A 25,959-nucleotide genomic window follows, 5' to 3' on the forward strand; every position below is an offset into this window, starting at 1 on the left:
AACTATAAATGAATGTTTTTGACACTATTATTACCTTTAAGTAATCATTTTTAAAATCATTTTCATTTCAGTTGATATTGCAAGTGTGTGATGCATATTCACACACAAAAAAGTAGTATTAAAGTAAAACAAACCAAACCTACAATAAACCTGGAGCTTTAAAGGTTCTTGAGGACCCAGGGCTCCAGGGAGAAGCTCACTCTGGCCTAGTTTCAGCTTCGGTCATGTTATGATTTCGCTCTGCAAATGAACAGGTGTCGGGCTCTGTGTAGGACACTTGTATACGTAACTTGCAAATAGAGTGATGCCCTGTTCGGCCGGCAGGGGTCGTCATCATCACTCTGACGTATGGCCAAGATCCTCTCGCGTCATCACGCGTAGTATCGCGGTGTTTGCGCCGACATTTCGTGCAGTAGTTGCCTGAAGAACGAAGAGCACAGAAGAGGCCCGTGAATGAGTTTTAGTGTGTTTGTTGACATATTTCTCGGTAAGAATCCAGCAACGGCTGCTCGTCCAGTGATGCACTCACAACGAGAGCGAGAGGAACCGCTAAAAGCGTGCATTCTTCTTGCTGCTCTGCTCCGACACTCGCCCACATACACAAAGCAAACTTCACATACAGCTAGGTGGCTAACAGCGTTAGCCTACTCGGGCTGCTAAGCTACGCTAAACTAACTACAATTACTATTCCCGTTGTGGACCAGCTAGTTAGGTATGACTGCAAGTGTATCCCTGTAGAGATTCTATTTGTAATATGTGTTTATTATAATGACTTGCTTAAACGTTCAGACAGATTTGTTTTACAGTGGTTTCTTGTCCGTAGCTGCTCGCAATCGTTAGTCAGCCGACACATTGTTAACGGTAATGTATGAATGAGCTTTTCAGTGAGGGTCGGCCCTTTTTCCCGGTTGTGTAATCGTTGTGTGGCCTGATAAATTGGGAAGTGTTTGCGGTTGGGATCTGTCAGTTTTATCTTCAGCTCAGTTTACAGAGTACCCTGCGGTCGGGAGTGGGCCACAGGAGAGACCACGGACCCACGGCAGCCTAGCGATCGTGATCGTCGCGCGTCCACAGCACCACGATCACTGGCTATGGGCAGGTAGAATGTTGTCAAAGATGAGTGACGGTTGTCAGGGCTTCAACGCTGGTGTTGATACACTGAAACTCATCCCAGACACAGATGTTGTTCTACTGACCTGATCCCTTTGCAAATATAGTGTGTTTACTTGCAGGTAATTAACCTGGTTACAGTCTGATTTTTAGCGCAAGTAAAAACCTGTTCTTTTCCTGGGGAAAACCTATTTTTATAATTACAGTTATACAGTTATAATTACAGTTGAAACATTTAGCCAAAAACATTATTTTTTGCCTCATTGCTGATATATCAATGTCTGTTAAAATGCAAGTAATGAATAAGGAAGTTTCTAAAGTAATTGCTGTTTGTACCTTATAAATTAAATCAAGTTAAATAGTGAAGTATTCAGAACAAACCTAAATCAAATCAGTAGTTGGTGTGATCCTCTTTTGTCTTTAAATAGCACTAATGTTTCCAGTTGTCTTTATGCACAGTGGAGTTGGCAAACTTGCCAGTCTTCTGCCCTTTTCCTCGTCTGATTTAGGCTGTCTATATGTCTACTGTTTCTTTATATGATCTCAAACTCTCCTTGAGTATGAGATTAGGGCTCTGTGAAGGACATACTGTGTGTTACAGCATTCCTTGTTTTTCTTGTTGCTGATGATAGTATTTATGACTCTGGCTGTACATTTAGAGTAATTTTATGGACCAATGTAAAACCTAGTGTTTTTGCTCAATTGTTTTGTCATTGACCTCATCAGAATGGCATTTGGATCATTTGAGAAAATAAACTTAGTGGTTTGTTTATATTGGCACAATCAAGTCTGAAAGACAGTTACAGTTGGGTTAGTAAGTGATACCTCATAATGAATTTGATTGATTTTAGTATAGTTTTCAATTGTTGTCTCGATCACAATGCAGGTCAGCATATTTAAAAGAAATAAATAAATAAATTCAGCCACATCTGTAATACATGGACGAATAAGTTTGGGAGCATACATCTACAGTTGTAGTTTTTGAACTGAAACAAGATGTTTTTACACCAGACTCTGTTCAGTTTTCAGCTCATTTTTGTAATAAAATCATTTTTTTTTTGTGTGTGTCAGGAGTTATTTTCATGGATGGTGTTCCCTCTTGTTCAGTGATGGTTTTATTTGAGTTTTAGCAGTGATGGCAATATGTGAAGAGTTATGTCTTCCAGCTGGGAAATCAAGACAGTTTGTTGTTCTGGATTTGATGCAGTACATTTTTTCTTGCTTTTCTGAAGGTGGTTCCTTTCATTTTCTTGTTGAACTTCAGCTCAACCTTTTATGTCATATTATCTTGGTTGTCTCTGATTTTGTTAGTTGTTCCCAGTTCCTTTTCTTGCTGTTTTTAAGCTCTCGCTGCTGCTGCTGGTGCTTTACACAGACTTTGAGCATGTTGAACCTCAGAAATAATGAAAGGGTTGGTTGTCCAGTTCAAAAGTGTATTAAAAAACACATTGGGTCAGCTGCCGGTCATGTCAGTGCTGACTGGATTTTCTTCTCTTCCCTGGCTGACATTCAGCATGGCACAGACTGAAAACATGTAGGTTGTTTGATGCCAGATGCCAGACATTGTGTTGAAATGTACAGTAAGCTGCAGGCTGAAGCCTGACATACAAACTGTGATTTGGAATGTTGGTGTGTCTACCTTTTTTTCCCCCTCAGTTAACAGCTTGCAGATTAAGTGAAATTTCAAGAGTTGACTGATGTGTACATCCACCCTTATGTATGTCTAGTGGGTGAGGATCAGCTCTTACACCTGAGGATGTGGCTTAAGGATCCATGAGGTGGTTGTGTAACTGGATTGCAGGGGCAGGATTCCTTGCTTCTTCTACTGTTGCTCAGATGGAGAACATGTTTTTATTGGTATTAGCTCTGCATCTATCTTCTGTTTGCTTTCTTATCTGATCAGCTGCTAACTTTGTTGCTGTGCTGACAATCAGTTGCTGATGTTGCTCTGGTTTACATAACGCTCATGTTGCTCTTGTGGATTTAATGCTAATGTTGCTTTGTTACAAATAATGCTAATTTGCTCTGGTTGATATGATGTTAATGTTGCTCTGGTGGTTTACATGTGCCTGACATTGTCTTTAAAAATGTTGGATGGTGTTGCTGTTCTTGCTCTTGTTGACAAGTTACTGCTCCTGTTAATGTGATGCTAATGTTGTATTTATGTATAAAGATTTGCTTGATTTGTTTCTCATGTGATGGAGTTCTACAACTAGTTACTAAGATTTTGCCTGTTGATTTGGGATTTGAGGATTTAGGAAGCAGCAGAAACAGTCCTGCTTATCTCCTTGTAATTAGTGGTCATCTGGTTGCCACATAGGTGCTGGGTTGTAATTTGGTTTTTGCAGTGTACTGTTGTTAGCTGGCTGTTGAGGTGCGTGCAACCTCTGCTGCTCTGCATTTTTAGTTTACTCCAGTTTAGTAGTTCTGAGACCGTTTTGAATCTGATGTTATAATTGGTCTCTATGGTGAGTTTTGATTTTGTAGAGATGTGTATCTGCTGGCTTGGAGAAAAGTTGCTGCAATCTGATTATGAAATTTATTTGCCTCCTGCTAATGTTGAGTGTGTGTTGTGGTTGTTAACAGACATTTAGTAGTTCAGTTTTGTTTAAGTAAAAAATCTACATATTTTAGTAGCAAGACATCCAATTATTGCCAGTTAAGCGCAACCTGACAACTGCTGAAAACACAAACACATATTCGTTACGTAAAATCGACTGTTTTGTGAAGGTTCTATGAAAGTCTGTTGTGAAGTTTGAAGGGTACCTTTGTGTTCTTACTTTTTCCACCAGGTTTCAGTGTCCTACAGATATCACCTGTCTATTACACAGTGAAACTGTACACACACCTTAGTTGCATTGGTGAGTTGTAACTTGCATGATGAAAGTTCACTGTTGCACGAGATTTTCTCAAATACAAGCAATATCAATTTACTGCATGGTAGAGATTGTAAATATTATTTTAAAGAACTAAACTGCACAGACCATCTTAGATACTATATGTATGGCTGAAGCACAGAGCAACTGTAGAGGGGCCTTAAATGCCTTGGTAATTTCCAAATGAATTTGATTGTATGACGTTTTACCAGACACGTAATAAAAACAGTTTTTTTTCTAGAAATGGGGTTTCAGATAATGTGTGGTGATTCAATGAGAACTTCATTTGAAACATTCTGTAGAATTATGTTTCTTATGTAAGTTTGACATTAGGTGATGAAACATATGAGGAAAAAAATTACAAGATGTGCAAGTGGTTTAAAGAAACCTAAATATAGTACGTCTGTGGGAGTTGTCAGTTTTAACCAATCAGATTTTAGTAAAAGGAGTTAGATTGTAACCAGGTCCTGGTGCCACAATGCATGTCACACATACCAAATGTTTCACTCTGTTTCGCACTGTGAAACATTGTCTTGTTCAAATTGTTTATAATTTTTAATGCATGATATCAAAGAGATTTGAGGAAAAACTTTGCTGTGGATCAGTGCAACACCATCTCTGTCAATCGGAAAACTTTTTGTAAGGTTGTTGTTGTTTATATTTTAAGATTTTAACTTAACACGTAGGCCCATATATTGATTGTTGATATAAATGCCACCGTTTTAATCCTTATCCTGCATTTCTTTAATAACATTTAAAAAGTATTTGACAGTAAAGCCATGTTAATGCTGGTGCCTGTTTGGGTCTCGTAAATGTTTGAAGCCCAGTATTATTTCAAGAACCCTTTTTTTTATTTAAACATTTTAAAAGATGCAGATATAAGGATAATATTTATTAGGTTTTTGTATTAACTAGCCATTATACCAGTTTTGCTGAAACACTTGGAACATTTTCACCCGTACCCCCAAACCCTCTTCCATGTGCCACTGGTTTCCAAATGTCAAGACCCCCAAAATAATCCACAAAAGTTGGAAAAACATGATCTCAGTATCATTCTGAAAAAACTAAAATGTATGGAGTATTAGTTAAGTTCTTGATGTTCTGCAAACAAACTAACTATCTAATATTCCTTAGAAAACATATGGAAACCAGTGGCCTTTTTTTTTTTTACGCTCTTCATCTGACCTTAGTGTTGCTTTCTCCCCCAGGTTGTAGGGCTGTTGTTTAGCAGTCAGTATGGCGGTAGTCATCAGGCTGCAAGGTCTGCCCATTGTGGCTGGCACCATGGACATCAGGCACTTCTTCTCTGGCCTCACAATACCTGATGGGGGAGTGCACATCGTGGGGGGTGAGCATGGAGAGGCCTTCATTGTCTTCGCAACTGATGAGGATGCTCGGCTGGGTATGATGCGTACAGGTGGGTCCATTAAGGGCTCCAAAGTGTCGCTGTTGCTTAGTAGCAAGACAGAAATGCAGAACATGATTGAACTTAGCCGTCGCAGGTTTGAGGCTGGTGCTGGTGCTGTAGAGACAGCTGGACCTACAGCAGGAAATGCAAACAGACAAGGGGGTGCTGCTCCCATGCCAACAGTGCAGCCTGGTTCAGCAGGAAGAAGCACGAGCCATGGAAACCAGGGTTTCAGTAACACCCCCACTTTAGTGACTGCAGCAAGCTCTTCTCAGGAGCCACCAAGCAACAAGCCACCAGCCAGCTTGGCAAGCGTAGTTCCCAGCTTTCCTAACAGCTACAGTTCAGCACCTACAATCACCACAGCACTGGCATCACTCACTGCAGGCCCCCCACCTATCCCTCCACTTACCAGCATGCCTTCAATGCCCCCTATGCCCACTTTGCCCACAATTCCAGTACCACCTCCAGTGTCCTCCCTTCCCCCTGTCCCTACTGTTTCTCCCCTTTCCCAAGGACCCCCAGTGCCTCCTATGTCCCACCTCCAACATATGTCCTCCCTCCCTCCCTTCAACCCTTCCCTACCTCCCCCAGGGGGACTGGGATCTGGCCTCCCTCTTGGAACCCCCAACCCCATGCTGTTTAATCCTCTCAACCCTCTAGCCTCTCTAGGCCTTCAGGCCCATATGAAGGCTGCTGCAGCAGCAGCTACCGGAGCAGGAACAAACAATCCTGATGAGTTGTTTGTCCTCCTTCAGAATCTCCCCTTTACTTGCTCAGAGGTGGAGATCAGGGAATTTTTTAGGGGTTTAGGAGTGGATGGGGTTCGCCTACTGAGGGATGGGCAGGGTAGGCCAAGTGGGAGGGCCATGGTCAAGTTCTTCTCACCCCAGGACAGCTTTGAAGCAGTGAAACGGGGAGGTGGCATGATGGGCCAAAGGTTTATTGAGATCACCCCTGGCTCTGAGCGACAATGGACCACTCTCAATGACAGTGCATCAGGTCATCCTTCTCACAACAGTGGCAAAACCAGCAACAGTGAGTCACAGGACCAGCAGCACCGCCGTGCCAATGCTGGGTCAGGAGGCAGGGATCAGCGAGGAAGGTCGCGATCTCCCCACCGACAGGAGTTCTGTGTGTACCTGAAAGGCCTTCCGTATGAGGCAGACAAGAAACAGATCAAAGAATTCTTTAAGAACTTGGCCATTGTGGAGGATACTGTCTACATTGCCTATGGGCCCAATGGGCGAGCCACTGGAGAAGGTTTTCTCGAATTCAAATCAGAACAGGACTACAAATCCGCTCTGGGTGCTCACATGCAGTACATGGGCACCCGCTTTATCCAAGTACACCCAATCAGCAGGAAGGGAATGCTTGAAAAGATTGATGCCATCCGCAAACGTGAAGCAGCACAGGGTTATGGCAAGAACCAGGATGGCTTGAAAGTTCCAAGGAATTGTGCACACATTACTAATATCCCTTACAATGTCTCCAGGAAGGATGTCCGTGCTTTCCTGGAGGGTGTGGGGCTTTACGAGGATACCCTGAAGGTTCTTACAGATAGTCATGGTAATGGTTTAGGGCAAGCTATCTTCCAACTGCAGACTGAGGAAGATGCCCGCAAAGCTGAAAGACTGCACCGCCAAAAATTAAATGGTCGTGATGCCTTTGTCCACCTGGTGACCTTTGAGCAGATGAAGGAAATTGAGAGAAATCCTCCACCCCAAAACAAAAGGGGCCAACGGAATCAGAACCAGCAGAACCAAAATCAGAACCAGCACCAGCAAGCCCAGCCCAATGCCCAACAGCCCCAGATCAACCCATTTGCAGGGATTAGCGGCGAGGAATTTAACTTCCTCAGAAATACCATGGGGAACCTCAACAGTACTCCATTTGTGACTCCATTCTCAGCCCCAGGAAATGGACTGTCAGGTCCCCCCCCTCTCCCTCCTTTGGCAGCAGGCCTTGGGGATGTGAATCTGGGCGTGGCTCCTCCACTAGTTGCTGGTCTTCCTGGAGCACCAATTCTAGAGCCACCTGGCTTTCGACCTGGAACTGGAGGAGGAGTTCCATTCAGCCAGGACGGGCTGAGGGGCTTGACACCCTTTGACAGTGCCAACAGAAAAGGAGGTGGAGGAGGACAGAACAGAGGCGGAGGAGCTAACAACAACCAAGGACGCCCAGGCGGTGGGGCTCCTGGTGGGCCACAGGTGTTTACTCCGGGAGCTGATGGCCTCCGTAACCAGGCACCCCCTGGAGGATCGAGCAATCCCAATAATCAACGTGGTGCAGCTGGCCCTACCATTGTAAAGCTTCAAAATATGCCATTTACTGTAACTGTTGATGAGATCATGGACTTCTTCTATGGCTACCAGGTACTGCCAGGTTCAGTTTGCCTGCAATTTAGTGAGAAAGGCCTGCCAACTGGCGAGGCAATGGTGGCTTTCCAAAGCCACGAAGAAGCTGCTGCTGCTGTCATGGACCTCAATGACCGACCTATTGGAGCACGCAAGGTCAAGATTAGCCTGGGTTAAAGCCCCACCCAAAATTTACTACATAAAAGATGTTACAGATACCTGGAATAACCATCCAGGTTAAACAAAGCCAACATAAACCATACTGAATTCTAGACTTTAATTCAACTTTGAAGTGTCACCCAGTTTTGAATTTACCCTTACCACTGACTGTCATTAACTTCTTGTGTGAAGATAATGGCAGGTAAGCCCCTGCAGTCTGTTCAGTAGGAAGACTCAGATCCTCAGTTTGTTTGCTTCAGCTTCTCCACTAACTGTGGTGATGACAGGATTTGTTTTCCCTACCGTTTCATGTCAACGCAGCTTTTTGTCAAATCATGTCCAGGGCTGACACACTGAACATACTCACCTGTTTTGTTTCTATGGTAAAATAATGATTAAAAAAAGGCATTGTTTCTGTATGTGCTTAAATATGCTGTGCTGCTGTGGTTTAAAATTGACATGCTCTGTTGCTATGGCAATATCTTAACATGCTCTGTTGCTATGGTAAAATGACAATTAATTGCCACAGTATGCTGCCATGGTGAAATGTTGACGTTCTTTTTCTACGGTAAAATCAGTTGCTATGGTATAACATACTGTAGATGAAATGCTTTCCCAACACAGTGAAATGTTGGTGCTCTGTTGCAATGGTAGTCTTCATGTTATCTGTTGCTAAGGTAAAGTCTTCACATTCTTTGTTGCTTTGGTAAAATTATGATGAAAAGCTATGTTGCTATGATGAAATGTTAAATCTATGTTGCTATGGTGCAACGATGATATGTCGTATCGCTATGGAAAAAATTCTATTGGAAAAAAGTTTCTTACATCAAGCTGTATAGCTACTGTAAAGGGTTGACAACTCTTGCTATGGTCAAATTATGATATAATTATGTGGTGTAAGAGTGCTCTGTGGATATGATGGCTGGACAGATGGCTGACTTCTTTTATTTTGTAAATAATGACCTAGCGCCCCTGATTTTTTTTTTTCTTTTTGTTTTTTTCTTTTTCCTGTGTCACAATTTCAGATGTTTGTGTGTTTGAACAATGCCACTCTCAACCCCCTACCCCTCCACAGCATATGTCCAGTAGGTGTTAGGACTGTAGAGTGCTGAGATGAAGTCTATAGCATTTTTAGTTTGGTAGCTTTTTATGGTATGTATGTTTGATAATCTTTTGGATGTTTCCACCTTTAAAGCTCATTTTTGTTTCTGTTGTCAGTGTGAACAAACTTGTATGATCATGTGAACCGTACATGATGTGGAGTCATCTTTGCTTTGGCTAATAAAAGGACATTTCTGATGCACATCTGCTCACCTGCGATGAGCTCTTTCTGTCTGCTCTTCACTGTCTGATAATGAAAACTTCTTATTCATTGGTTCATTTTTCAGTTGCTTTTTTTTTTTTCGCTAAAACTTGAATGAAAGAATGGGTTGGTTTTGTTTGGAATGCACATTATACCTTCATCTGGACAAGCAAAAAGAGGTACCCAGAATTAAACATTGTCTCAAGTAATTGTTGCTTTCAGGTCTGAGCCTTAACCAAAGAGCCACAGATTGTATTAAAATAATTGAAAATGAAACTACCACTTCTGTTTACACTAATCCCATGTCTAAAATGTTTATGTACCTCTAATAGAGAAAGAAAGAAATGTTGTAGAATCAAACCTAGACGATTTTTCATAATTTCAGTGACTTTGAACCAAACCATCTTAATTCTGTTGTATTCAGTCTGTGAATCCTATTACAATAGTATGCTTTTATTAAGTAGCACACAGGCTAACAAACAGGGATGCTAATGATTGAAAGTACAAATTGAGCCAAAACAAGCTAATTTCCACTGGATTCATTTAGTGATTTCAATTCTTGTGATAAACTGAGCCTTGGGGCTCTAGGTTTATGCTGAGCTGCCCTAGTATTTACAAATTATCTTGAGTTCATAGCCCATGTGTTGAACTATTGTCAAACCCTGGGCCACCTTCAGAAATATGGATCAGAGGGAATAATCCCAAAAGTATTATGTGACAATGTGAAGGTAGGTTAATGAAACCCATAGCAGGTCAATATTTGTGAGATTAGTTGTTTAATCATCAGGTTTATATGAAGGCACGAAGTAGCTTATTTGTTTTGGGGCTTTTAACACAAATGTCAGGATGCGGGAATAATTATGGTCTGTCTAAATGGAATTCTTCATGAAGTCTCTCCTGTTCTTTTATCTCAGGACAAAGAGGACAAGGCAAAAATAACATGAAAGGAAGAAGGGCGGTACAGAGTGTATGTAACAGAGAGTAAGATATTAAGTTTTAAAGCCTGTAAATGGCTTTTAGAAAATAACTACAGTATAAAGGTATTAAGTTTTTAGAATTATTTGCTTAAATATTTGTCAAGAAATCTGCTCTTAGTTTTTTAAAATGTGCTTCATTCCTTCCTGTTGGTTGCATCCATACAGGCTGTTGTGTGAATTTTGGAGTATTGATTCTAACAAGCAGAAAGCATCAGTGGAAATGGTTTTGTTTGAAGAGGAAGTACGTACATCATTCAGGAAATGGTTAACCTCCAAACAGGTACACAGATAAAAACGTTGCATGCGTAGTCTTGAATGTGTGATGGTGTGTGAAAGAAAACTGGTCTTAATAAATTTAATAGAACTAATGTAGGGTAATTATGGTGGGTAGTGATTGCATCTTACTTGTGGATGCATTGTGTAGAGAAAGGAAACGTGCTATAGATGCATAGAATACATTTCACAAATTCTGATGAACCATTTAGCTTCTGCGAATGATGCAAGTATGTGTGTGACAGATGTAAATTGTTGTTGAATGACACTGAACAGCCAATTTTGCTGCGGAGGTTTCCACTCATACTCATCAATGGACAGACTTTCAGATGAGTTACAGACACTGAGATGAGCCACTGAAACAATGAAGAATAACAGAATAATAAAAACTACAATGACTGGTAAATGTAGCCTGTGAACCACCATCATCAACAATCTTCTTTTGAAGAGAATAAATCTTTGTTTTTGTGGTTGCGTTGTTTAAAGTGCCCTGTAGATGTTAAGTAATGGTCAATCAATGCCGCATGTTAATTTGCTGGATGATAGCCTGTTGTAGAAGGTCATGTCCATTAAGGCCGGAACTCTCTGTGTAGGTATGATTGTGAGTCTGACAGAAGTACCACAACAATTTGTTTTTTTCTTGCACGTGTGGTTTGGTCTTTACTCTTCTGCTTTTGCGGATTACAACGTGTTTGTACAATATAATAAGTCCGCATCGTTTCCTTCTCTGTTTGGGGTTTGGGCTGCGCAATGTCTAGTTTGTTTCCAGTGAAGCTTGATTGTTTCCTCTATGGTAATCTCAGAGTTTCATCCGACACGAAGAATGTGCACTCATGCGCCGTCAGTGGCAGCACTATTTCCGGTTTCAGTTACTGGATTTTCAACATAAAAGCCCACACGTTTACTTTTTAACGTCTCATCGTTCATTTCTGAGAACTGGCGTTTGACCAAAACCTTTTTCTTTTTCCTGGAAATATCAAATGCATCTTCTTTTAGACCATTGGACTACCTCTTAAAACTGAATTAAATCCTGACATTAACATTAAGCTCAGCAAAGCTGGCTGTGCAATACTCGTAGCATTTTAATCCTAATGCAACTTTTCAGTTACATGGCTTTTTGCATGAATCATTGTGCGGGTACGACTGTAAATCATATTATTAAGATGGAAATTGTACATACCTACACGGCTTTGACAAAAAGAGTTTTAGACTGGAGAGAAAGATAATGGGCTTTAATAAGGCCAGTGAGAAATGAAAAATGTACTTACCTTTAATTGGTTATTCTCGTTTATGTGCTTTGGTGTTTGTGTTGTTGGCTTTATTCTCATTCATGCTGCTTTGTTCTCTAGTCTAAACAGCAGCCATTCAAATGCTGTTTAAATGTGAGTTTGGAACATGCAAACCTGCTCTCCAAAGTGCAATCTTTTGTAACATTTTGTGCTTTAAGGATGAGGCAATGTGGTAAACACGTTTTACAAAGACTCGCTCCGGCGTGCTCACTGAATCCGAAGGTGCTGAAAGATCACAGGTTCCCCATTCGTTAGTTGTCAGTCGTAATCCTGCTTTTATTCAGAAGTATTCTTTACCGGAAATAGTGACTTACATACGTTGGCAACGTCACCCAGCAGCTCTGCATGCAAGGGGCTTGACTGACACTCGTCTTATCCAATCAGAATGCAGGTGTGTAACCTTCCTGTCTAATCGGAGCGGAGTATGTGGACCTGCCACTCCCTGGTAGCTTAAACAGTTGAACGGAGAAGAACAGTTGTATTTTGCCTCATCTACAGGAGAAATCCTAACTCCGGCGGTGATTAATCTTTGTGTAAAGTCTAACCGAGTGGCCAGACAAAGGTTAGTGAACTCTTAGTTGGGTTAACCCTTCCCGAAAGGTGTCGTTTTCTTCTCTCGGCGTTTACTAACTGTGTTTTTTTAAAAAAGATAAAAAACCCAGCACAGCATCCCTGATAATGGGACGTGACGCTGTATATTGTAGCTATGTGGATAAATACAAAATGTGTGGTGTGTGTGTGTTGGTAAACTGTACTGCATTTGCTAACGTTAGCTGACTAGTTTTACAGCTTCGAATAGTGTGTGTTTGTGTGTGTGTTTTTTCGAAACGCTGGTTTAAGGAACTGGTTTTACAGCCTCAGTTTATCTCCATTCAAACAACTTGTGTTGCCTTCAGGTGCTTCTCTCTCGTTTTGTTTGATATGACAGGAAAGCAGAAACAGACGTACTAGTAGCTCTAGCTGTTCTCTTCAACAAAGCTGAGGTTGTGGAGAATTTGCCTGAAGGCTTTTTTTCCCCCGTTCAACAATTCGGATTTTCAGTTACAGAAAATGGATTACAATTTTTGTTTGTGCTCATTTACTGTCTAGCTTTGCCGGTTTTCTTCGGCAGAGCATGAGGTTGTAACTGTCTGAACTGTTTTCTATTGAGCCTGAAGAAGCTGTCTGACAGTCCTCTCCTCATTCATGCAGTGCTTTAAAATAAAAACATTACAAAGTAAATTCTCAGAAGCCTGTGTTGGTACAAGGTTAAAATTCCCAGTTGTTTAATAGAATAATAGTCCCTAGTCCTACTAATGTCATAGCTTTTATGATTTATCACTCATCTAGGGAGGTACAGAGCTCACATTCAAATACTCATATGACGCTTGATGTTTTCATCCTTGTAGCTCAGAATAAAATCTTCATGCAGTTTGTCTTTGTAACTGACTGCATGAATATCTAAAGGTGTTAGGTCGTAAGCCAGATCGCTGAAACATTTACGCTTGTTTTTGTAATAAGTCTAAATTTGAATCTTTCTTTTGGCACAGATCTGTGATTATTGCAGCTGAAAGGACTTTCAGTGATTATAAAAAGTGCAGTAAATTTACTGGGAGGTTAAAATTTTAGCCTGCGTACAGTCTTGTCACAGCATAATGTCAATTTTTAAATGTAAAGCATGTGAAAGTACAGCCATGAAATGCTGTTAAGCAAACCTTAAACTCACCTTTTGTGACTGAAAATCACCCAAATATGTTTTACTGAGTCAGACTATATGAGGTTACAATGAGAGGTCTATAAAAAAGGATCACATGTTAAATGTTCCTTGTTATCTTTTTTTGCCACCCAAGCTATGTTTTTACAGTTTCATAAGTACAACCCCAATTCTAAATAGTTGGGAAGACGTAAAAACATAAATAAAAATTGCAATGATTTTTGAATCTCATCAACCCATATTTTTCTCACAATAGAAGATAAACAGCAGTCTGTAAATGTCTGGAAAGTGAGGAGACCAGTTACTAGAGTTTTAGGAGAGGAATGTTGCCCCATTCTTGTCTGATGCAGGATTCTAGCTGCTCAACAGTTCTGGGCCTTTTTTGCCGGAATTTTCGTTTTATGATCTACCAAATGTTTCCTATTGGTGAAAGGTCTGGACTGCAGGCAGGCCAGTTCAGCACCAGGACTCTTCTCCTGTGAAGCCGTGCTGTTGTGATGGATGCAGTATGTGGTGTAGCATTGTCTTGCTGAAATATCCAAGGCCTTCAATGAAAGAGACGTTGTCTGGATGGGAGCATATGTTGCTCTAAAACCTCTATGTACTTTTCAGCATTGATGGTGTCTTTCCAGAATCTTTTTATGATATTATATACTGTAGATGGTGTGATCTTCAAAGATCTTTGCAATTTTTACATTGAGAAAAAACATTCTGCTCCAAATGCATTTTTATTTGCATTATTTCCCTGCTTTTTTGGAATTGGGGTTGTATTACTTACTAACATTTGATAAAATAATGTAATAGTGGTATTTAAGCGCTGCTATATTAAGGAAATCTAAGCACGCTGTATAAAATCAGTAGTTTTATTTATTAGGTCTTCATTTCAGACTAGCTCTGTCACTGCTGTTGTGTTTTATTATTAAGATAAATGTGTCACAATTTCATAAAGCTGCTCCTTAGTTACTAATTGCTTAGTGAATCATAGTATCAGAGATTTAATTAGAAGTTGATTTGAACTGATTCTGGTCAGTTAGTTTGAACCAAAGCATTTCCCTGTCAGGAATGGGGGTTGGGAGGATTTCAGTGTAAATTTCAGAGTTTACTAACCAGTTTTCTAGAACATGCCATGGGTGTGGCAAATATTTACACAAAATGATTGATGGAAAAACTCTGGTTTTGTTGGTAATTCTAAGTAATGCAAATACCAATTATTTTCCTGAGTTGTTTCTAAAATAAGAAATGGTGTTCTCTGTGCTCTATAAGTGACATTTTCCAATTGCTTGTGTTGCCTGACAGAAGAGTCCAGTATGCAAAGATATTCAGTATATCACACAAGACAAATGAGATCAGCAAATGCTAACATGTTCACACTGGAATGGTAACACAATGAACTGTACTAAAAACATTTTTTTAATAGACACCATTTTGGTAAAATGCACAAAGGGAATAAATGTCACACCACGTACATTGCATTTTTCCCGTTGCTATAAAAGAATGTCCCTTACTGTATTGAACTATATGCAGAAACACTAAATGGTTTTTCCTAGAACATAATCTTTACAGTTAGATGATCTTTACCAGCAGGAAACTCCATTGCTCTAGTGAATGGACGAGATAAAGAAGCAGTAACCTGGACAGCACGTTCTTTGTCTTTAAATGTTATTTGTTGAATGTTTTATCTCAGTGAAATTCGTTCGAACCCACAGAATTGATCGGCTATCACTAATTCCTGCTTTCTAAACCGCTTTTCAACTTCAGCAGGCTTTAATGTGACAAACTGTGTAATCTGCTGTGAAACCTGACCTGAGTGTCTCTCTGTGTCCCCTCCTCAGATGGCGGAGTGTGTCACTAAAGTGGAGCTGACAGTCTCCTGCTCCAACCTGCTGGATAAAGATGTTGGCTCAAAGTCTGATCCTCTTTGTGTGCTGCTTCAAAGCACAGGAGGAGACAAATGGACAGAGGTAACGTTGCAGTCACACTACCAAATTCACAGGTATTTCATTTTATAGGGGGTAAATAAGCCCCTCTACCCTGTCTTTTTCTCAGCTGGGTCGTACTGAGCGTTTGAAGAACACCTCCAGCCCATCCTTCAGTCAGCGTCTCAAAATTGATTATCATTTTGAGACCGTGCAGAATGTTAAGCTGGCAGTTTACGACATTGACAACACCTCGGCTGACCTCGGTGACGATGACTACCTGGGAGGGGTGGAGCTAACTCTCGGACAGGTAGATATTAAAGTCCAAAAATATATTCTTTAAAGAAATTAGTTTATTTAGAAACACGTGAAAGCTTCACAATTGGCTGTTGCACAATAATTCATTTGTATTAATAAAGGTTTTTGGGACTCATTAAGAAGTCTTTAGTTCAGGTCATATCCTATATTGATGACTCCTGAAAGCTGCTCAGTGTCATCCTGCATAATGTGTGTTTCAGGGTTTGTAAAGCGCTTTTGAGGTGAATTTGTGGTTAATTATATTGGGCTGTATAAATAATTCTAATAATATAAGTTCCGCAAAATAAAATAGTAAAACTTTATAATGTCAAAGGTTAAATCTCAAGACTTTTTATATAACTGGATAACAGTCCATAAAGATAGAAGATAGATATTCAGAATACTTTGCTCTCCTCACATCTAATTCACCATTGTATTTTCAGTTGTAACATTAACATTTTTGGCGGAAGTCCCTCATTTCTCCGGTGCACAGTGATGTTCGTACTGCTCTCTGCTGGATAAACGGTGTAATCACAATATTGTCTCTGAATTACATTTTTAACCAAAGAACTTTTACAGCTAAGCTTCTTTTGTATGTTTCAGATCGTTTCCAGTAAAACTCTAACCAGGCCTCTACAGCTGAAGAAAAACAAGCCTGCAGGCAAAGGCACCATCACTGTATGTATAGAGTGTGTGAAGTAGCAAATAGACTGAATGGAAATTAAAAACATACTTTTTAATACGTATCTGTATTTCAGGGATCTTTTCATTTATGATCAATTTATTTTTAGTATTAAATCAAATCTCATATTACTTTCTACCCAAAGATAAATTGTGTTGATCAAACAATGCTGATATCATTTATGTGAAGACTGCACGTCTGTGTAGGTCACAGCAGAGGAAATAAAGGATAACAGGGCCATTGAATTGGAGCTGGCAGCTAAAAACCTCGACAAGAAGGTAACTCTGCTCCTATTTCCCAACTTCCTACTTTTCATAATCTTTGTTTTTATTATCTTCCCCTCCTCCACCTCCTCAGACCTTTTTGCATCACCTCATCATCACTCCCATCACTACAATGATGGATAATGATCTTCCTAGTGATTAGATACAATCTGTACCTTTTATCTGCCATATTTTGACCTCATATACATTCTCACTTACCAGTTACTCACTTTCATGGCGGGAAAATCTAGTTTCATGCAGTTCTTTTGCCTCTCAGGATACGTTTGGGAAGTCTGATCCGTTCCTGGAGTTTTTTAAACAAGGAGACGATGGAAAGTGGCAGCTGGTCCATAGAACTGAGGTACACACACATCATCTTTTGTACTGCATTTTTGTATCCTCCTCGTATGTGTATGTTCTTCCTTTTTTTTAACCATATTGGATTATCCTCCTGTTATACTGAAGGTAGTAGTTTCAGTGTTCTAATGTTTTTTCTGTTAAAAGAAAATGGACCAGATCCTCTTTGGTCTTCCTCTAGACCTTCTGCATAAAAACCTCCTCGCAGCTCCAACCTCAGCATCCTTCTAACAATATATTCACAGTTTCTCCTCTGAACATGTCCAAACCACCTCAGTCTGGTGGTCACCCTATGCACCAATTACCACTCTCTCCCCTTTGTTATACTCTGCATAACTTCATCTAACTAACTCCAGAATTTCTTTTCTCTTCTAACTCATATTCTAAATGTGGTGCATAACCACTAACAACTTTGAACATCGCTCCAAAGGGGCTGCCAAAGGGGCTTCTACGGAGAAGGGGATTAGTGGTCATTTTGTAAATAAGTGATTTCATTTTATGATTTTTTTTTTCTCTGCAAAAATGGGTTAAAAATGGGTAAGAAAATGTCATTATGCATGATTGCATATAGATTCAGGTAAAACTTTAATCAATAATTTTGATTTTAAAATAAATTTGCACTGTAGTAAATTGTGCAAAAATTAGGGATCAGAGAGGTTGGGACTGTTTGGTTCTCTTTGGTGTTACTGTAGGTAAGGCCTAAAATAATCAGAGCTAAGCTCTTTCTGACTGTTAGAGCAAAACCAGTTGGTGAAGGTGAGAGAGAAGGAGAAATGTGAAGGAGCAGGAGACTTTGCTTGGGAAACTTGAGTTACCAACAGTTTCCTGTCATTACATATTTTAAAACAGTCACATTACCAGAACTGATTTCAATTGCTTTCATTTTCTTCTGATAAATTTGTGCTCATAAATACTTTGTTGATCCACAGCAATACCAAAGCTACTGAGCTGCAGGAAAAAGTACATGTGATAGCAGCAGCTGTGCTGTGAGATTATATAGTGATGACACATGTACTGTAAGGTCGTCATATTTAACTACATACTCAGTGTCTGTTATTACACTGTAATGAGCAGCAAGGATATGTTTATACTTGGAAAAAAATGAAGAATTATTTTAGAATGAATGAAGAAGTCATGTGAGTCTTCACTTTAATCAATCCTCACAAAGATAGATGTACAGGAGTGCACACAGGATATTTGTAAGATGATGGTGACAATGGTGCATGTTTGTGTTTGTGTGTTGTAGGTGGTGAAGAACAATCTCAATCCCTTCTGGAAGAAGTTCACTGTTTCTCTGCAGACTTTCTGCTCCAGCGACCTCAACAGACCAATGAAGGTTCAACCAACCAGAATATATCTCAATCATAACAACCAAATCATGACACTTACATTACAGGATAATTTTGGGCATTTTCTAAAGTAATCATATGGTCCCCATAATGATAAAGAAGCTTAAAAGCTTGTGGTCAATACAATTGATATAGAAAATGACTGACATTATCCTTTAAATCTTGTCCTCTTCCTACAGGTGGACTGTTCTGATCATGACAATGATGGATCTCACGATCTGATTGGTTCTTTCACCTGTAAAGTCTCAGAGCTGCAAAAAGCTCCAGTGAGTTCACAAGTATTAAAATTTAACATCCTTCCGCCTGAAGGTTTAAGTCATTTAACCACATGTTTTGCTTGCACTTCAGGTGGAGTTTGACTGCATTCACCCTGAGAAACAGAAGAAGAAGAAGAGCTACAAAAACTCTGGAGTCGTCTGTGTGAAGAGCTGCAAGGTAGAGTTAATGGACTATTGTAAGGAGAACTTACAGACCATGAAACACACAGAGATGTTAATCAGGACGAAAGAGGATTATCTTTACACCAAAATGTTTTAGTCACATGTTCATACTGTACCCATTTTTCCATTTTTATGTCCTTTGAGTGGTTGTTACCACCATTAACCTGAATCGAGCGGTCTGTTAAGAAGAACAAGCTGGACCCTGTTGGTAGTCAAAGAAACGCTCTGCTTCAAAGTACTTCATTTGTTTATACAATGTTTTTGACAGGTGATAGGGTAGAGATGTCTTATGAGGATTCACAGTAGACTGAACACTACTAAGGCATGTGTCCAGTTTACTTGGACCTCTGTTTATAGTGTCACAGTCTTCACTGGACTGCAGGAAAATAAGAGTTTTACTAGATAGAAAGGAGAGGGAAAAAAAACATTGTTATTGATTTGTAATAGCTGTGCTGAGCTGTGACAATTAAATAGCTAAAGAAATGATATGAGTCTTTAGACAATTTTAAAGATTAGTGGAGGGGAAGAAACTCATTAGCAAACTGTCCCTCCAAAAAGTAGTTCACAGTATATAGAGGGCATCCAATTTGTGTGGATGTCTTCTGGTGTAGATTTCACTTAACTAAGAGAAACGGAAAACAGAAACATATGTAAGACAGCTGAGAAAGATTGCAAATTCTTGAAAAACTTGTCAGTGGCTTATCAGCCACATTTAAACTCAACCACTGTCTGGAAACAAGAAACACCAGACTGTAATCTGTTTGAAACAAATCATTGTCAGAAGTTGTAACCGTGGCAGTGTGTATGTTTAAACTTAACATCTCTGTACTGTCATGAGGTTGGTATGTGACAGTTCCGGTCTTCATAATACTAATCACATTCACTTACAGCTACAAGACTTTAACCTGTGTATATACACTTTGTTTTCCTTCTGACTTATGTTTGTATCTTAATTGATTTGTTATTGTGTGTTTGTGTGTGTGTGTGTGCACTCATTTAAGTGCCCGAATGATGATTTTGTTTCCACTATGTCTCTGTATATACACAGCTGGTGACTGAGTACACTTTTCTGGATTATGTGATGGGTGGATGTCAGCTGAACTTCACAGTATGTCAACATTACCATTAATTTATTTTTCTTTAAGCCAACCACATTCAGATATACATGTTTCAGATGTTCTTTATATCGAAAGGTTAGAAATTATTATAAATTATTCTTATTATAATATATAATTAAGTTACATAAAAATAATCGATTTCAAATAGTTAAATGAATGTTTGCAGGTGATGGTTTCTAAACGAATGTTATCTGAACATTATAGGTGGGGATTGACTTCACTGGCTCTAATGGTGATCCTCGCTCGCCCGAGTCCCTCCACTACATGAGTCCAGATGGGCTGAACCAGTACCTGTCTGCTCTTTGGTCTGTGGGTCAGGTGGTCCAGGACTATGACACGTCAGTACACACTCGCACACTAACTACACACCAAACCCCACACCTGCTACCTTAACCCTGTGACCCAAACTGTAGTTCTTTCACAAAACAATCTGCACAATTTGTAGATCCTAAATACTACACACTAAGCCTTAATCAACAAAACTTAAACCCTGCACCCTCAACTCATTAAACTTTGAACTCTGTAAAATAAATCGTTTTCTAAATCGAAGTCTATTTCTATCCTCTACACTTTAAGCTAAACCCAAATTCCTATACCGTACACTGTAAATCCAGCATCTTGCATGACAAACTGTAAACTGTGTAAAATCTGACTTCATTACTGGACGTACAAACTCAGAAAATGTTTCAGCTGGTTTGTTGAGTTTATCATCATCTATTAGGTTCCAGATATAACAATGTTTCTACAAAGCTCAATGTTCCCCACATACACTACAGGATTTGTATGGGCAAAAGTGCAGCTTAAGCCTGGACGTTGGGCTAAAACAGAGTAAAACTTCCATTTATGAATTAGCCTAAAACTTTCCTCCTACACTCTTCAGCTGTGGTTCAGTTGGTAGAGCGGTCATGTCAGACTTGAAATTGAAATTCCTTACCTTTTGAATTCTAAACCTTACACTGTAATCCTAAACCATGGACTTTTAACTGACAGAATGTTTTGTTATGTAACTATGATTATTTGTGTTTCCTGTTTTAGTGATAAACTCTTCCCAGCTTTCGGCTTTGGAGCCAAACTTCCGCCAGACTTCCAGGTCAGCCTCTCACAACACAGCTTCTCTACTAGCTCTGTTGGTCTCTCAGGTGTCACGTAACTTCTAGCTACAACCTCACTTTGTGGTGTAAAATGATTTGGTTGAACTATCTAAACGTAAAAATTCAACTGAACACACTAGTTTTCTGAAAAAGGCTGAGCTTGCTGATTGTCAGGTTAATTGGACTGTTGTGTTGTTGGTCAAACAGGCTGCACACCATGACTTCGCCCTGAACTTCAACCCCAATAACCCCTTCTGCCAAGGTACCCACACACACGCAATCACAAAATGCTTTATTTCATTTTTAAAAATGTACAGTTCTCTAGTAAATGTAGAATTTTACTATGAATTTAATTAGAATTAAAATTAGAATTTTACTGGCATACTTGATAGTTAAGGTCAGTGGTTCCTAACTTACTTACCAGTGGGCTTAAAGATCAATCTGAGGGGTTGTTAGATGGCTAGTGGGTAAGAAAGAAGAAAAATCTAAATTCTGCCAAAAATGCTAAAAGTTTAAAATATTCTTTGATGACTTCACTTTAAAATTAATGAAGTGAGATTGTGATAATAGCCACAATTGCTTTATATTCATGACGGTTGTGTGGTAGTGTTGATGAGCTTTAAAGGTGTCTTTGTTTTATAAAATAATGTTCACTAATGTTCAAACTAATATGTGTTAAACCAGAGCACATTTTTGTTTCTTGGACCAACCTTAATCTGGTAGCCTGGATAGTTTCACGTGCACAACAAAAACAAATGTGTTAATCTATGCACTGCTTCTTTCTGTCTCAGGTATTCAGGGGATAGTTGAAGCGTACAGGATGGTTTTGCCTCAGCTTAGATTGTCTGGACCCACAAACTTCTCTCCCCTCATCAACCACGTTGCTTCGATCGCCAGCACCGCCGCACAGACCAACACTGCCTCTGTGAGGACACACACAGAAACACGCAACAATATTAACTAGAAATAAACACACAGACCTTGACCTTTTTCTGGGTTTCTCTGCAGCAATACTTTGTCCTCCTCATCCTCACTGACGGTGAGATCACCGACTTTGATCAGACCCGCGACGCCATCGTTCGGGCATCACTGCTGCCTCTGTCAATCATCATCGTTGGGGTGGGGCCAGCAGACTTTAAGGCTATGGAGCTTCTGGATGGAGATAACGGCGTGCTACGGTCGACGACAGGAGAGCCTGTCACTAGAGACATCGTCCAGTTCGTCCCATTTAGACAGTTCAAAGATGTAAGTGTAAACTCAACAGTGTTTTGCAGGATCACACTTCACAGCATCTAGCTCCAAGCTCACACGAATTAAAGGGCAACTTGACCAATTTTGAACTTGTTTTCTATGGCTTTAATTTAGGGTGTAAATGTACATCAATAATTTTAAATCTCCCTCTGACTTTCCCGAATTAAAATATTTCTCCCGTTCCTAGTGAAAAAAAGGAGGTTGACCATAACAACAGCTTCCATAGTGTGAGCAACAAGATGTCCTAATCTGAACAGAAGTCTTCTTTCAAGTGAAGTCATCTGGAGGCATTTTTCAGATAGAAGTAGAGAGCGATTTTTAATAAAGGGAAGTGTAATGGCATTCATTTACATGTACTACCCAAGCTAAAACCAAAAGAAGTAACTTCAGAATCAGTGAAGGAGCGTCCTCATTTCTACCTGTGTTGGTTTTGAGGGGTCGGCAGTGTGGGAATGGGGGGTTGAATGGCTTCCCTGACTGATATTTACAGTAGTACACTTTGTATGGCCCCTGCATTTGAACCAAGCTAATGTTATTATGATTTAGTTGATAAGAGATATGTTCCCATTCACTTAAAACATGAGCACTTTCAGTGGAACTGCAAGGAACGATGCAAACCTTGTCCAAAGTCACCAAAGTGTGGAGTTCAAGATGGTTAACAGCTAATTTTTTGAGACTGTTTTGTTTCTTATTGCCACTGTTATATTAGCACAAGGTTTATTACTTTTGCTTGAGGCCCTTTTGGTGTTGGTGCCATCCGTATTAAACACATTGTTCTGTTGGAATGAAAAGATGGCCTGCATTCTTTTCACACAAAGTGAAATAATATCCGAATGCAGCCTAACACGACCAACATGACACGATTGTTTTAAGATGAAGTACAAAATGTGTGAATGTTTCCTCTGATTTCTCAGAAGCATCAACATCTTTTCCTCTCTCTGTCCAGGCTCCCACGACGGCTCTGGCTCAGTCTGTCCTCGCTGAGGTTCCCAACCAGCTTGTCTGTTATTTCAAGATGAGAGGCCTCGAACCACCTAGAGCTCAGGCTGGCCCCAAAGTCTAAACCCCATCCTGTTATTTACTATATTTACTATTCCCTGATCTACCCATAAAGAAAGGCTTAACCCGATCTCATTCCAGAGTCAAACCACTGCATTCCCTCTGCTCTGCTCCACCCACAACAGCGACCACCCTTCAGGCACCAACCACAGCCAACAACTGTGGGCAGCTCTATAATCACTTCACTTTCTTTGATATAGTAGTATAGATAATTCATTATTGATTCCTTCTGCTGCTTCCATCATAACTATGCAAATATGTTTACTTACATATCTTTATCAATCTCAGAGCCACACACAGAGTTGCAAAGAGCCACCTTTCCTCCACATTCTGTTTGAATCTATAGAAAGAAGAAGGTAAATATTCTCCGAAGAGCTGAAGTGAAAGATGCCCTTTTCCATTCACTCCAATATAGTCAGCCACATCTAGTGGACCATGAAAGGACTGCACAGCCAACTCTGTGTGTGTGTGTGTGTGTGTGTGTGTGTGTGTGTGTGTGTGTGTGTGTGTGTTTATGCCTCTGATTAGCTTTAGTAATCAGATATCAATCCTATGCACTTAGCCTATTCACTTTGCTTGTGCATTAGAGTACATGCTCAAAAAATCTATTATGAATCATATTATATATTTTCTACAATATAGAGGCTCCTACTATAGCTTTATAATCAATTTCACTGTAGCCTTAACATAGAATTTAGAGTAGCTGCTGCTTAAGCCTGGATGTTTCCAGTTAATTGATGTCAAATCATTCGCTGCTATCATCTATATGGGTTTTATTGTATCGGTCTGAACACAGCTCATCATCATTCAGGACTCACATAAAGTAACAGTTGACGCAGTTGAATCTCTACAATGCCAAAGTAAGTTGGGTCCACACACTTTTCCTAACTGTTGTGGCCAAAAACTACTCGTTTCTGATGAAGGGCCTCCAATTTAACATTATTGTTTTCTGTGTACATTCTAGTGTTACAATACTTAATTGCAATCATTCATCGCACTGTCAATTACACAGTTGTTGTTATTGCAGTTTAAAAGTGCCTTTTAATAGTTTGCTGGGAGTCAACATGGTCGTCTGATCAGCATGATGTTGGGTTCAGATCATGTGGAAAGTACCACCATTATTGTCGCCGTCTAAGTGAGGGTCCCCACCCCCTGGCTGTAGATAAATAATATGGTAATGTGTGGAAAGTAAAATACTTTTCAGAATAACGAAATATACCATGCTATATCACTGATCTGTATTTTTACTAGACTTTTGCTTAAATGAACTAAAGTTAATGAAAAAATGTAAATGTAAGGAGCTGGATTCATCCTGGATGGCACAAACAGATGAGAACTGTTTTGGTAGGAGAGAGATCAGTTAACTCTAAAATCACCACGACCTCCTGGGGAAAAATTACTTGAGTTTGAACACACGCTTAATTGAGAACAGTAAACCCACCATCCCACATGATCCTGAAGGCAGCATCCCACTGACTGTGTGTGCACTGCTGACTGACCTAACCTACTAGAATAACCGGAACTTATAGTGTTAAAATATGTCACAAAAATGTAAAATGTTTACAGCAGCGAATCACTTAGAATCGTTTGGCTTTTGTGCCATTATTATATGTAGTAAAGAAAAGAGAGGAAGGACAGTTATGATTAGACTTGAATGTTTAGTTTGTGGTTGGTGAATTCACCACCACCACCACTTTTTACTTCCTCTGAACAAACCGGCAGCATTTCGTCAAAACATTGAAAGGGAAAAAGTTACATTGCAAAACATCTATTACAACAAACTGATTTCTAATGTTTGTTCAGTGACACAGAATCCTGTCCATGGTTGACGGTGTCTTTTCATCATGGGAACAGAGATTTTTATTTTTTTTATTTTTTTAAATGGCTGCAGATGAATGTGTTAATGAAGATGGTGAGATGCAGCTACGAGCTCTGGAAAGGGCTAATTATAAGGGGCCATGAGTTGATAATCTCTAGAATTAGTTTGCTGCCACAACGTACTTCTCCTTTGTTATTCTTCATTGATGCCAAAAGTCTTATATTCATTTTATATAGCTTTTTTCCCCTCACATGTTAGAAACTCGTTTCATGTTCAGCCAGACTTGTATTAATGTAATGTAATAGTTTTATCGAACCATTCTAGAAAAAAATATTTGCATATTTTTGGAAGATGTTGTATTGTCACATGATGCTGAGATGTCATCTACATGTCCTGAAGTAAAGGAGGCACTTTGGCAAAATTGACTACTTAATCAATCACTGGGGCAAAACTCCTCATTTTGAAATAAGAAACTCATATCTTTAAAAACTACACCTCCCATAATGCTTTATGATGTGACCATCAACTACTGTACATGCCATTTACTAACCAGTATAACCAGAACATTAAGACTGTATGAGCTTTGCCTTTTAGAATTCAATAATAAAACCACTTGGGGAAAGAAAAGAAACCTTCCTTTGTTTTTATTGCACTTATTGGAAAGTGATGTCTCTGTTATTCTAGCTTGTGTTTTTGAAAAATCTTGAATTACTAACTAAGAGAACTAGAAAATTCAAAAGATGGTAGTAGTAAATTTCTGGTCATTTTTGTTTAATGATTGACTGAACAAACAATTAAACGGACTCTGTTTATTTTTGAGGTCGAGGTGGGTAGCAGAGTTGCACTGGAGTGTATTTTAAGAAAAGGTGGTT

General features: G+C 39.6%; 2 protein-coding genes across 4 annotated transcripts; both read left to right on the forward strand.

Moving 5' to 3' along the window:
• The first annotated feature begins 375 nt into the window (after positions 1 to 375).
• cpne1 (copine I) lies at positions 376 to 25,718 on the forward strand. 2 transcript variants are annotated; one of them, XM_067504564.1, is made up of 16 exons: positions 376 to 487; positions 15,278 to 15,406; positions 15,492 to 15,671; positions 16,262 to 16,336; positions 16,547 to 16,618; positions 16,881 to 16,964; positions 18,207 to 18,296; positions 18,489 to 18,575; positions 18,658 to 18,744; positions 19,798 to 19,857; positions 20,072 to 20,205; positions 20,903 to 20,957; positions 21,166 to 21,220; positions 21,750 to 21,883; positions 21,967 to 22,203; positions 23,156 to 25,718. In XM_067504564.1, the coding sequence occupies exons 2-16, from the start codon at positions 15,278 to 15,280 to the stop codon at positions 23,270 to 23,272; spliced, it is 1,596 nt and encodes a 531-aa protein (XP_067360665.1). In that variant the 5' UTR covers positions 376 to 487; the 3' UTR covers positions 23,273 to 25,718. The 2 variants fall into 2 exon arrangements, with proteins under 2 accessions (XP_067360665.1, XP_067360664.1); XM_067504563.1 differs by lacking the exon at positions 376 to 487 and adding an exon at positions 12,157 to 12,314.
• Positions 383 to 9,213, forward strand: rbm12 (RNA binding motif protein 12). Of its 2 annotated transcripts, XM_067504561.1 has the most exons (3): positions 396 to 487; positions 3,903 to 3,971; positions 5,195 to 9,213. In XM_067504561.1, exon 3 carries the CDS (start codon positions 5,223 to 5,225, stop codon positions 7,926 to 7,928), a length of 2,706 nt encoding a protein of 901 aa, XP_067360662.1. In that variant the 5' UTR covers positions 396 to 487; positions 3,903 to 3,971; positions 5,195 to 5,222; the 3' UTR covers positions 7,929 to 9,213. The 2 variants fall into 2 exon arrangements, with proteins under 2 accessions (XP_067360661.1, XP_067360662.1); XM_067504560.1 differs by lacking the exon at positions 3,903 to 3,971 and having other exon boundaries at positions 383 to 487.
• Positions 25,719 to 25,959: the final 241 nt, after the last annotated feature.

This window comes from Channa argus, chromosome 5, assembly GCF_033026475.1.
Source record: "Channa argus isolate prfri chromosome 5, Channa argus male v1.0, whole genome shotgun sequence".
NCBI classification, from domain to species: Eukaryota; Metazoa; Chordata; class Actinopteri; order Anabantiformes; family Channidae; genus Channa; species Channa argus.